Source organism: Ambystoma mexicanum, chromosome 6q (genome assembly GCF_040938575.1).
Source record: "Ambystoma mexicanum isolate Mex_15411 chromosome 6q, UKY_AmexF1_1, whole genome shotgun sequence".
NCBI classification, from domain to species: Eukaryota; Metazoa; Chordata; class Amphibia; order Caudata; family Ambystomatidae; genus Ambystoma; species Ambystoma mexicanum.
In genome coordinates this window covers 1,641,580,017-1,641,592,379 of record NC_090937.1, presented here as the reverse complement: position 1 = coordinate 1,641,592,379, position 12,363 = coordinate 1,641,580,017, and the positions used below count along the sequence as shown (strand labels likewise).

Genomic DNA, 12,363 nt, shown 5'->3' with positions numbered 1-12,363 from the left:
CTCCATGTTTCTTTAACTAATTTACGCAAAGGTTCCACCTACAACTTAAAAAGGGGGGCGACAAAATGACCCCAGAGCACCTCCATAAGTTATTGGAAATGAGTCCGAACGAGCTTGAGCCGTGACTATGGTTTGTTATCTTGAATTCTAAAATGAACCAAACCACTGAAGGACTAGACCCGTAGTCCCCCTTTGGAGGGACCGTATCGCTAAGAGAATCCCATGGTCGATAGTGCCGAAAGCTGCCGACAAGTTACACACCACGAATAAGCACCAGCCACCATCACCCTGCACGTTAACTATGCCATCAAGAATGTGTAGTGTGGTCGCTTCCGTGCCGCAACCTACTCAAACACGGTATCACCCCATTACTGCACGGCCGGCAATAGCGACGCCCGAAATACCGAATTTAGAATGCCGCATTCCGCCTCACATATATGTGGGGGTGGGTTACGATTACAATAAATATGAGCAGATTATCGCCCCCTCCCCCCCCCACAGATTTATATATGCAGCGGGATGGGTTTAGAGAAAACTAAAAATCAGCATTTTGGTAATTGCTATTTTATTTTCAATGTGATCACACAGACCCTTCAAAAACCAGATTAATTTCCAGCTGCACGTTTTGGCCAGTTATCCAATCATTTAATTGGTTCAGCATTTTGCCATCAAGTTTGAGAATAAATTTGCACATTTTTGATCTGAGTTCTTTTTTAAAGAAGGGAACAATTTTCCAAATGAAAACTGAGAATTTGATTTTATTTTCTCTTTGTCTGTGAGTGTTGTCAGGAGGGTTTTTCAAAGTTACTACCTGCAGAAGGACTTGGACAAGCAGAGCTGGGGTTAGCAAGGTGCTTCAAAACCCCAGTCGAGCAAAGTCACTCTCTTAAGCAGTGTTGACCAAGTGTTGTCCAAGCAGCTAGGCTGAACTAAGGAGGGAGGGGCCACTGTTGTGTAGTAGAGGTAACACTTAGCAGACTTGATAAATAAACGAACCACACAGGTAGACTATTTAAAATTAAATCATGTATTACAATACTACTGTAAGGCACACTTGAAATATTTCACAGTAATTAAAATAGTTTAGTACATATATACAACCCATAGTTAGGTAACCCACGTCTTCAAGATCACAGGCAGTTAGGTACGCAATGAATGCATACATTAAAGTAGGGGGAAACAGATGTTACACACACTTTATACATAGGCCATATGCTTATAATGCTCCCAGCACCCGATACTAAGCTTCAGAAGTCCAGCTTTATCCCGTGCCAAGTCTCTGGCAGTCTTTCAGGTGTCCCGAATGGAGGGAGAAGGGAAGTTGCAAGGAAGGCGCACTCAGCTACTGCGTCTAAAGTACTGAAGTTCAGGGGGTGCAGGACACATGCAACAATGTAAAATAGGGATTTAAGAGTCTTAAATCAAGTTCCAATAATAGGAGGAGCAACTACCACCTCAGGGGTTGCCACAGAATTACGGACACCACTGTCCTGGGACAGCCACGGATAACTCTAAGGTAAGCAGCCCAATGCCCACCCAATGCGTAGGAGTGCGGTCCAAGGTATAAGGGATACCGGGCCCCAGAGCCCCTAGAAAGTTAGAAATAGTCCCAGGCAACAGTAAATCACTTGGGAAAGCAAGGTTCACTACTGTAGTTGCTGTGCAGTGTCGTCAGGTCACGGGTTGAAGGGCGAGCACCTCCCGTCGTCTTTAGGTTCCTCTGGAGACCTCCAAGATTCCGTACTGTGATGAAGAAATGACCCTTGTGGAGGTCTTCACTGATGCCTTTTACATTGACCGCAGGCAGGGTCAGGAGGCACTCGGACAACTCAGCGGTAGAACCTCGGTCAGAAGCAGAGTGGATTTCCAGAGTCCAAGCAACGTCCAGAGGAGGCTCACAAAGACATCCAGCCATTTTGCTTGCTGAAAACCTTTGAAATGACAAATATCTGGTTATCATCCTTGCATAGCAAATGCAAAGTGTAAGCTCCTGCAACTGAAAACTGGCAATATACCTCGAGAAGGACAGATGGCTGGTGGATCCCACCAGTCTTAGGGAGGGAGGTACCTCGCAGAGGTATTCCCTGTCGATGTGAATGTCGGTCGAGGTTCACGATGCAGTGGTATTGGCTGAGCCAATGCGTTCCCTGCAGAAGCCCTCCGGCGTCCCTCAGTCGTCGTCTTCTTCTTTGGATCTCCTCAGCTCCAGTGGTCAACTTGATTTCTGGGTCCAGATCAACTCCTTAAGAACACTCTGCAACATTGAAACGCAGGTGGCTCTCCAATAGGTGACAGCAAGTCTCCAGGAATCTGCCCAGCAACATCCAAGTCCTCGGCGGGGATGAGATGAGGATGGGGGCAGACTTTCAGGAAGCCCGCCAAGGTGTGTGAGGAGAGGAAGACCTGCCTCACCTGGCAAGGCAGGGGAACGGCTAACGAAGGACAGGCTTTCTCGAACAGGACTTGAAACATGAAGGGGAGCCATATTGAGTATATGTTCCCTTTATGGTATTATCGCCGCTGAGAGAGCAGCCCGGGACAATGCATTGCACAAATGTGGTCAGAGAGTAAGGACTGCCACCATCCTGTTCAGAGGATGCCTGGAAAGTAGCAGAAATGTTGCACTGAACAAAGAGAAGAGACACAAAGTGCCCCAGAGCACTCCATGGAAGATGGCGTATGATGCCAACTGTACAACACCAAAGACCACTAGTGGGACCAAAAGGCCGCTGCGGGTCCCTGGCAGCATATCGCATAAGGTGCAGGGTGCTGCCATGGGAAAGCATTGAAGCCAACACAGCGTGGAGAGGTTTCCCCACACTGGCACCTTCGGAAAAGGGTCGAGCGTCCCCAGGAAAAAAGAGTGAATGCAAGAGGCGAGTGAGAACGTTTCGCTCTCCTTCAAAGTGAGTCCAGCAGTGGGGCTGGGAGGCTCGGGGCAGAGAGGCTACGATTCTTAAAACAATCCCCCTAGCAAATGTGTTTTATGGCATATATTTCATGATTTTTAATCTCTTTTTTGGGGATCCTTCCTGAAATGAAGGTTTCTGATTGAATGATTGAATGAACAGTGCTGCAGTTCTTATTTTTATTAAATAAGGGCCATTGCGTGCCATCTTTCAAAGATTAAACAAACTGTTAGAAGATTGGCTCATTGCTATATTTTTGAGTCTTCATAACTATGGCGAAGGCAGCCATTTTGCAGAAGACAACTATCACCACTCAGCGCAGCACACCAGGCTATTACTGCAGCGTGCTAGTCACCACACCATCATGTCCTCTGCAAGAGAACTGCTCACCTTGAAAAGAAGGAAGCCCAGCGCATGGAAGAGCACGCGGAGGATCCACGGGTAGTGCCGCATCACCTCTGTCCTCACGACCCCAGGGTTGACTGAATTCGCTGTCACACCTGCAAGAAAGGAGAAGAAGCGAGCAATGACCAGACAGCTTTCATGACATCATTCCTGTCCTGACTTCAACTCTTCCTGCTCCCCAAACATGTGGGGGTTCTCTACTGCCCGGGGTAGAAAGATAGTCCTGCACCCTGGCTGGGGGATAGCACTTCTTTGGGTAGTAGGACTCTCCTCGCGTGTAAGCGAGAAAAATGTTTCACCTGAGTGGGAAGAGGGGCCCTCATGTGGTTGGGAGGTCTGTTCTTCACCTAGTTGGGTGAGCAATACTACGTCTTGGTAGTATGCGTCTAGACCTGGTTCCGGGGGAGAACAATACTTTACCTGGTTGGGAGGGCAGAGTTCTTCCATGGTATGAGGATGGTCATTTACTGGTGTTGATGGATAGGTTTTCACCTGGGTAGGAGGGCAGTATTACCACTTGGTATGAGGATAGTCATTTAGTAGGGTGCATGGTTAGGTCATCACATGGGTAGGAGGGCGTGCGTTCCCTTTGGTATGAGGATAGTCATTTAGTGGGGTGCAAACACTCTCCAACACCCCGTGCATTTGGTCTGATCACCACATCATCACCTTCAATATTGAAGCAGCACAGCGCCCGCCTATGCTGAATGCCCCAGCCCTCCCCACAAGAAGCAAAAGGGATATTACTAAAGAGAAACTCCTCCCTTTGCTACTCCCTGCTCTCACTGCAATCACTCATTCCAGCATCGATCCAACAGCCTTAGCAGACACCTACAATCTCACTATGCTCACAGCTATAAATTCTGTCGCCCCCATCAAACTCAGGAAGTCCAAACCGCACACACATCTTAACTCCTGGTTTACACCTCAGTTAAAAGTGCTCCGCAAAGCTAAGCGCTGCGCGGAAAATCGCTGGAAATGTCACCCATCAGATGTGCATAAAGACACCTTCATCCTTGCCTCCCTCTTCTACAAAGACGCTATTATCACTGCTAAAAAAGAGTCGCTAAACAACCGTATCATGCAAGCAGACTCCAATACAGAAGAGCTCTTTAACATCCTTAAAGAACTCGAATCGCCAGCCACCCCTCCTGATACCTGTACCAAAGACAGTAAATGGTGAGCCAACATCCAGTCCGCCCTACTGAATAAAATATCTACGTTACAATCTAAAATCAAAGTCAAACAACACAGCCTGAACCAAGATAATCATCCTCCAATACCGCTAGGGCACGCTCCCCCAACTCCCCTTAATACTATACCTTTTACCTTCAGAGAATGAAACCGTCAAACTGCCAAGGTGACCCCTGTCCGGCTCCTATTATTGAGGATTCTGCCCACGATTTGGCCCCCTTCATCACGGCCTTCATTAACGCATCTTTTAGTACAAACACTGTCCCGGACAAACTTAAGGGCGCATGGGTGATCCCATTGCTAAAAAAAACATCCTTAGACCTTAGCATTCCCACCAATTTCAGACCCATAACCACGGTCCCCTTCTTGCTGAAGATTTTAGATCACGCCGCATACCTGCAGATCCAAGACTACTTGGAATCTAATAACCTCTTAGGTTTGAGGCAATCTGGTTTCCGTCCTAGACACGGGACCGAAAAAACCCAAATTGAACACCTGAAAGATAATGGGAAACTAGCCATGCTACTCCTATTAGACCTCTCAGCGGCCTTTGATCTGGTTAATCATCAAATCCTCTGCCAACACCTCCTCTCTGCTGCCCACTTCTCTGATTCAGCCACAACTTGGATTAAATCCTTTCTGAGTAACAGATCTATGAGGGTCTTTTCTCCCTCGGCAGCCACCAACCCCGCGCCAATTCACTGCGGTTTCCCTCAAGGGTCCTGCGTGTCGCCCACTTTATACAATGTCTTCACGAAACCCCTCTTTGATGTACTTGACTATCTGGGTGTGTCCTACACCAACTACGCTGACGACACCCAGATACTCAATCCCATCACTGGTGACTACATGGCTGACACGAAGGCCTTGAACGATGTCTACTTGGTCATCCAAGCCTGGATGGCACAACATGAACTATGTCTTAACGACGACAAGACGGAGCTCCTCATCCTAGGCTCTTCGCAACGTCTCAATAAATTAGACCACTCCTACCAATCATTCATCATAGATGGTAACACCATTAAGGTCTCCAAAGACACAAAAACTCTAGTATTCTATCTTGACGCCACCTTGTCACTGACATGACAAACCAATGCAGTCAGATCATCAGCTGCTTACACCTCTAGACCTTTTCTAACCACCCCCAACAGCATCACCTTAGCGAGAACGCTCGTCATGCCTAAAGTTGACTATTGCAGCGCCCTTTACCTAGGAACCAGCCAAACAAACCTAAACAAACTACAAATCACCCAGAATAATGCCATTAGGGCCGCGCTAAACCTCCCTAGAAACCACCATATCTCAGAAGCTAGAACCAACTTACACTGGCTACCTGTCAAACAGAGAATTTCACTAAAAACACTTGCTCTAACCCACAAATGTCTGGCAAATAAGGCTCCCTCTTATCTGTGCAGCAGACTCTCCTGCCACTCATCCACTCGGCCTCAAAGATTAGCCCAGACCCACTGCCTATCGGTTCCAAGGTTTAACCTTCAAAAAGCGGGGGGCTTCAGCTTCCCTGTCCTTGCGTCCAAGCTCTGGAACACACTCCCGGTTACCGTCAGATCTGAGGTTTCACTCAATACCTTCAAATTGAAATCGAAATTGTGGCTCCTTGCTCCTAACTAAGACTTCCTATTATGGTCCTACCTCGTAATCGCCTGCCTTACCGTGATTTGCTGTGTATACCTGCAAGTATCCTGTCTGTAAATTATTGAAGTCTTTGTCCCGTCTGTTGCAACGATCCTATGTAACTTCTCTATGCAACTATTGTATGTAAACATTGATTTCACTGTCTGTTCCAATGATCCTTTGTAAATTATTGTAGTCATTGTCCGTTGCAACAATCCTATGTAACTTCTCTATGTAACTACTGTATGTAAACATTTCCAAATTTGCGCCTTGATGCCCCCGGGCCCGATGGTGCACGTTACAAATAAATAAACTTAACTAAAAAATAAAAATAAAATAAAAAAGAAACTATGGATAGGCCATCACCTGGGTGGGAAGGCAGTGTTACCACTTGGTATGAGGATAGTCATTTAGCAGGGTGCATGGATAGGTCATCACCTGGGTAGGAGGGCAGTGCTTCCCCTTGGTATGAGGATAGTCATTTAGCAGGGTGCATGGATAGGTCATCACATGGGTAGGAGGGCATGCGTTCCCCTTGGCATGAAGATAGTCATTTAGTGGTGTGCATGGATAGGTCGTCATCTGGGTAGGAGGACAGTGCTTCCCCTTGGTATGAGGATAGTCATTTAGCGGGTGCATGGATAGGTCATCACCTGGGTAGGAGGGCAGTGATTTCCCTTGGTATGAGTATTGTCATTCAGCAGGGTCCATGGATGGGTCATCAGCTGGGTAGGAGGGCGCGCTTCCCTTGGTATAAGGACAGTAATTTAGCGGGTGCATGGATAGGTCATCAGCTGGGTAGGAGGACAGTGCTTCCCCTTGGTATAAGGACAGTCATTTAGCAGATATCATGGATAGGTCGTCACTTGGGTAGGAGAGGGTGTGTGTTCTCTTGGTGTGAGGATAGACATTTAGCGGGTGCATGGATAGGTCTTCACCTGGGTGGGAGGGCAGTGCTCCCCCTTGGTATAAGGACAGTCATTTAGCAGATATCATGGATAGGTCGTCACTTGGGTAGGAGAGGGTGTGTGTTCTCTTGGTGTGAGGATAGTCATTTAGCGGGTGCATGGATAGGTCTTCACCTGGGTGGGAGGGCAGTTCTTCCCCTTTGTATGAGAATGGCCATTTAGTGGTGTGCATGGATAGGTCGTCACCTGGGTGGGAGGGCAGCAATTCCCCCACTTGATATGAGGATTGTCATTTAGTGGGTGCATGAATAGGTCTTCACCTGGATGGGAAGGCAGTGTTTCCACTTGGTATGAGAATAGTCATTTAGCGGGGAGCATGGATAGGTCATCACCTGGGTAGGAGGGCAATATGTCCGCTTGGTATGGAGATAGTCATTTAGCGGGGTGCATGGATAGGTCGCCACCTGGGTAGGAGGGCAGTGTTACCGCTTGGTATAAGGATAGTCATTTAGCAGGGTGCATGGATAGGTCATCTCCTGGGTAGGAGAGGTTGTGCTTCCCCTTGGTACGAGGATAGTCATTTAGCAGGGTGCATAGATAGATGGCCATCTGGGTAGGAGAGCAGTGTTTCCGCCTGGTATGAGGATAGTCATTTAGCGGGGTGCATGGATAGGTCTTCAACTGGTTAGGAGGGCAGTGTTTCCGCTTGGTATGAGGATAGTCATTTAGTAGGGTGCATGGATAGGTTGTCAGCTGGGTAGGAGGGCAGTGTTACCGCTTGGTATGAGGATAGTCATTTAGCGTGGTGCATGGATAGGTTGTCATCTGGGTAGGAGGGCAGTGTTACCGCTTGATAGGAGGATAGTCATTTAGAGGGGTGCATGGATAGGTCGACACCTGGGTAGGAGAGGTTGTGCTTCCCAGTGGTTTGAGGATGATTATTTAGAGGGTGCATGGCTAGGTCGTCACCTGGGTAGGAGGGCAGTGTTTCTGCTTGGTATGAGGTTGGTCATTTAGTGGGGTGCATGGATAGGCCATCACCTGGGTAGGAGGGCAGTATTTCCGCTTGGTATGAGGATAGTCATTTAGCGGGGTGAATGGATAGGTTGTCACCTGAGAAGGCGTGACTCTGAGTTCTGAGAACCGAAATCTACTCTGATTCAGGTCCCGAATTCAGGTATATCACAGACCCCTCATCCCCTCCCCAATCTCACCAGCACATCCCAAGTTTTGTATAATGAAGGACCATACTCCATATGACCCTTAACTGTCCCAGGAAGCATCATTTTAGTAGAGGATACATGGTGGAGCTGGCCTAACGAGTGATTCCAAGATGCCGGATATGTCTCCAGTAGCTCTTGCTAGTGGAGCCATGGGACAGTCTGCCTGTAGACACTGAGCAACTGGAAAACCTGTAGTCTGTGCAGGCCAGTCCCAATAACAAGTTACATCACTCACCCAAATGAGCAGAGTCAATCACAATCCCCTGGCCTATATAAGGTGAATGCAATCAAATGGGGGCGGTGGTGGAAGATGAGTCAGAATGAGGTGTAGAACCAAAGTGATAAAGCAGAGAGAGAGAGCAGACAGGTGAGGGAGGCGGAGGAGAGAGATGAATAAGGAAAGGCAGAGAGAGGGAGATCAGAGCAGAGATAGTGGATAGGTGTAATGTGATGTAGTAGCAATGATGTGCTCAGTAGTATCTACTGTCTGATTTAGTAGCAATGTTGCCCTCAGTAGTGTCTACTGTGTAATGTGATGTAGTAGCAAAGGGGCCCTCAGTATTATATACTATGTAATGTGATGTAGTAGCATTGGTGCCCTCAGTAGTATCCACTGTGTAATATAATGTAGTAGCAATGTTGCCCTCAGTAGTATCTACTGTTTGATTTAGTAGCAATTATGCCCTCAGTAGGGTCTACTTTGTAATGTGATGTAGTCGCAATAGGGCCCTCAGTATTATCTACTATGTAATGTTATGTAGTGGCAATGTTGCCCTGAGTAGGACTAATGTGTCATGTGATGTAGTAGCAATGATGCCCTCAGTAGTATCTACTGTGTGGTTTAGTGCAATGGTGCCCTCAGAAGTGGAAATGAGAAATGCGCAGAGTAGGTGGAAGTGAGAAAGTGAAGAGTAAAGTAGGAAAAGAGAGGAGGCGGGAAGAGACAAAGTGTATCACCTGGCAGAACAGTGCGGAGGTACAGAAAGAGGAGAGAAAGGGGGGACAGTAGAAGGATGGGAAGGTGAATTCCAGTAGCGGGGGCTGTAAAACCAGCACAAGACCTGGAGCTCTGACAACAATCCGGACTTGGTGGTTGGTAACTTTTGGGGGCAGCTTGTTAACTTCAGGGTCCAACAGGACTGAAAGTGTTGGATGCCCAGCCTCTGTCATGACGTCCCAAGGCGCCAGAGGTCCTGACTTGGTGGTGGGACCTTTTGGGGGCTAATGAGGGATGAGAAGAATGGGCAGCTGGTTAACTTCAGATTTCAACAAGTCTGAAAGAGTTGGATGCCCAGGCTCTGTCAGGCCAGGTCGGACACTCGAGCAAAGCACACACTCTGGCATCTGCGGCACGAGGATACAGTTCACTTTCCACAGTTCAGGACATTCTGTGTCCAAGCCTCTTTACTTGTTGCAAATCTTTTGACTCAGAGGGCCTGGTATACAAAAACAATATGTACATGTTTTTTTCCTTTCACTTGTATTCAAGTTGGGTATTCACCCTGGATCCCCCTCAGCCAGGCTCAGATCCTTTTCAAATTAAAGGTTCCAAATTGGATCCCCCTCTTACAGCTCAGATCCCTTTTACGCCAATGTCAGAGAATTCTTTCTCAGGTGACTCATGGTTCCCCCCCGAGATCTCCCTCAGCTGGGCTCAGATCCCTTCCTTTCTCCCTCAGCCAGGCTCAGACCAATTGTTATGCACCTTATATTATCAAAGACTTTCGAATGTGCACAGGGTTTAGCTTGACCAGTTGCATGGCCACTTCGATCTCAATATTAATTTTTCGTGCACTCCGCATCAGTTGGATACCTAACGGAGACTTTCGAATGAGCGCCCACGTGGGGCCAGACCACTCTGTGTATGGTATCTTTTCTAGACCTCCCAAAGTTCAATTATAAAAGTTCAACCGCTCCTTTAGGTTTCCAATTTTATTTGCGTCACTTCTCACAAATGCCTCGCACACTGTTCTCTTTATACAAAGTTGCCACTTGCAACCTTGATTCAAAACACAAGCTGGTTTGGTATCAGTCTCTCCGATTAACCGGCTGTGCTGTCTTTTCTGATGCCGCTCTGTTGTAGGAGCCAAGGACAGTACCACTGCAGCAATCGCTCCTCCACACCTGGGTTATTGACGCGGGAGAGACGCGAGTACCTCCGACACATTGTGCAGGTTTGATCAGCCTTAGTTCCTGGTCTTCGGTTTCTTACTTTCCCAGGCTCAAGAAAGTAACAGTCTTTAGAGGTCAAGGGTACTTCCCTCCTTGCGACCCTCTCTGGTCTTGCAGTCTTTCTCCTTGTATTAAACTGCCATCTTGGAACTGCTGTCTCCTCGTGTGTTTTAGCTCGCTCAGAGTGTGCTATCGTGCTCCGCCTTTTATCTCTATGTGGAAGTGTGATGGAAGTCAGGTTTGTGTAATGATCCATAATTGTCTGACCTTGCCTGAACAGGGTGTTGGGACATGTCAGGTATACGGCTCTGGTGTTAGGCCATTGTTGCTCATGGTGGGCTATCTGCGAGAAAGTGTTCATGTCGGGAAAGGGTGGAGGGTTGAGTTCCTAGCATCCTACTTGGGAGGATGGGGAAAAGGTGTTATAGAGAAGGGGATACCAAGTCTCATTCTCTGGTGTCCCACTTCCACTCCCCGAAGACCCCTCATCCAGGTGATCCTGCCGCACTGGTCCACCCACAGGAACTGGAGCCAAGAGCGATGGCTGAGTCCTGGCCACCTGGATGACAAATCACTGGAGCAGGGTTGTTCTGGACAACCCTAATGTACAATGGAACAACTTGCAGGACCCGTATATGTGTGGTCGATGCAGGATTGGAAACTCTCCTGAGCTGTCGAACAGCTGAAAAGCCAAACTAATCCACTTTGCATTTAGCATCAACCCGCCAGACATTGACAGGTTACTGGTGAAGAACACAAATTGATTCCAAGGAATATGGTGCCTGAAAGGGCAGACAGTCAAATTACACATCGACCCGACCATCGAATCCAGAGCAGTAAGGCACAGGCGCGTCCCATTCCATCTGTGGGATGCGGTAGAAGTTGAACTTGAACAACTAGAGAACTTGGGATTCATTGCAAAAAACATCAGGGCCCACCCCCTTGGTATCTCCCATGGTGGTGACACCAAAGCCTAAACAACCTTAGACGGTCCGAATATGTATACCCATGCGACTTCCCAACGTGACGATAGGACGTGAGTGCCACATAACACCAACCATTGACAAGCTGATTGTGGACTTGACAGGAGCAAAAGTATTCAGGCATCTCGACCTACGCTTTGGCTATCACCAGATACACCTAGCACGAGAATCAATGTACATCACAACGTTCTCATTCCACCTTGGTCTCAGGAGGAGCTACTGCAGGCTCAACTTCGGAATCTCTTCAGCTTCCAAGGTCTTCCAAAATGTGATCCGAAGGATGCTACACAACCTTGTGGGCACCATGAATGTCAGCGACGACATCTTAGTCTACGGCAAGACATCAAAAGAACACCACAGCCAGTGAACACCATGAAAGCTATGTTACAACATTTAGAAGAGTCCAGCCACACGCTACATTCCGAAAATGTAAATTCGTCAGGAGCGAACTCAGTTTCTTCGCATATGTCTTTTATGAAGGAGTATCACCACACCCAGCCAACGTAGCGGACATAAAAGGTGCAAAAGCCCCAACAACAGCCCATGAAATCAGAAGCTTCATGGCACGGCCACCTACTCTGCCAGGTTCATCCCGGATCTGGCCACATTTGCAGCACCACGGAGAGAACTAACCCAGAAAGATGTACCCAGGGAATGGAAAGAAGAGAAACAAAATGCTTTCCAACAAATCAAAGACTCACTAACAGGAGAGGCGAGGATGATCTTCTTTATCACAGACCGCAGCACGGAACTACTAGTAGACACCAGCACGGTGGGTCTAGGGGCAGTCCAGACCCAAGTAGACCAGGAAGGCACCATATTCCCCATCGCATTTGCCAGTCACTCAAAATTGAAAAGAGCTATGCACACATGGGGAAAGAGGCACAAGCGATACTATGGGGGTGCCACCACTTCCAAGTGTACCTCCTATATCAAC

The 12,363-nt window shown here is 47.8% G+C and overlaps 1 protein-coding gene across 1 annotated transcript in view; it reads right to left on the bottom strand.

The window, feature by feature from the left end:
- Nucleotides 1-12,363, bottom strand: part of LOC138516950 (retinol dehydrogenase 14-like) — a 308,409-nt gene that overhangs the window by 19,440 nt on the left and 276,606 nt on the right. The window contains exon 5 of the mRNA XM_069632428.1: nt 3,300-3,409. Coding sequence (XP_069488529.1) covers nt 3,300-3,409 — 110 coding nt within the window. The remainder of the gene's footprint in view (nt 1-3,299; nt 3,410-12,363) is intronic.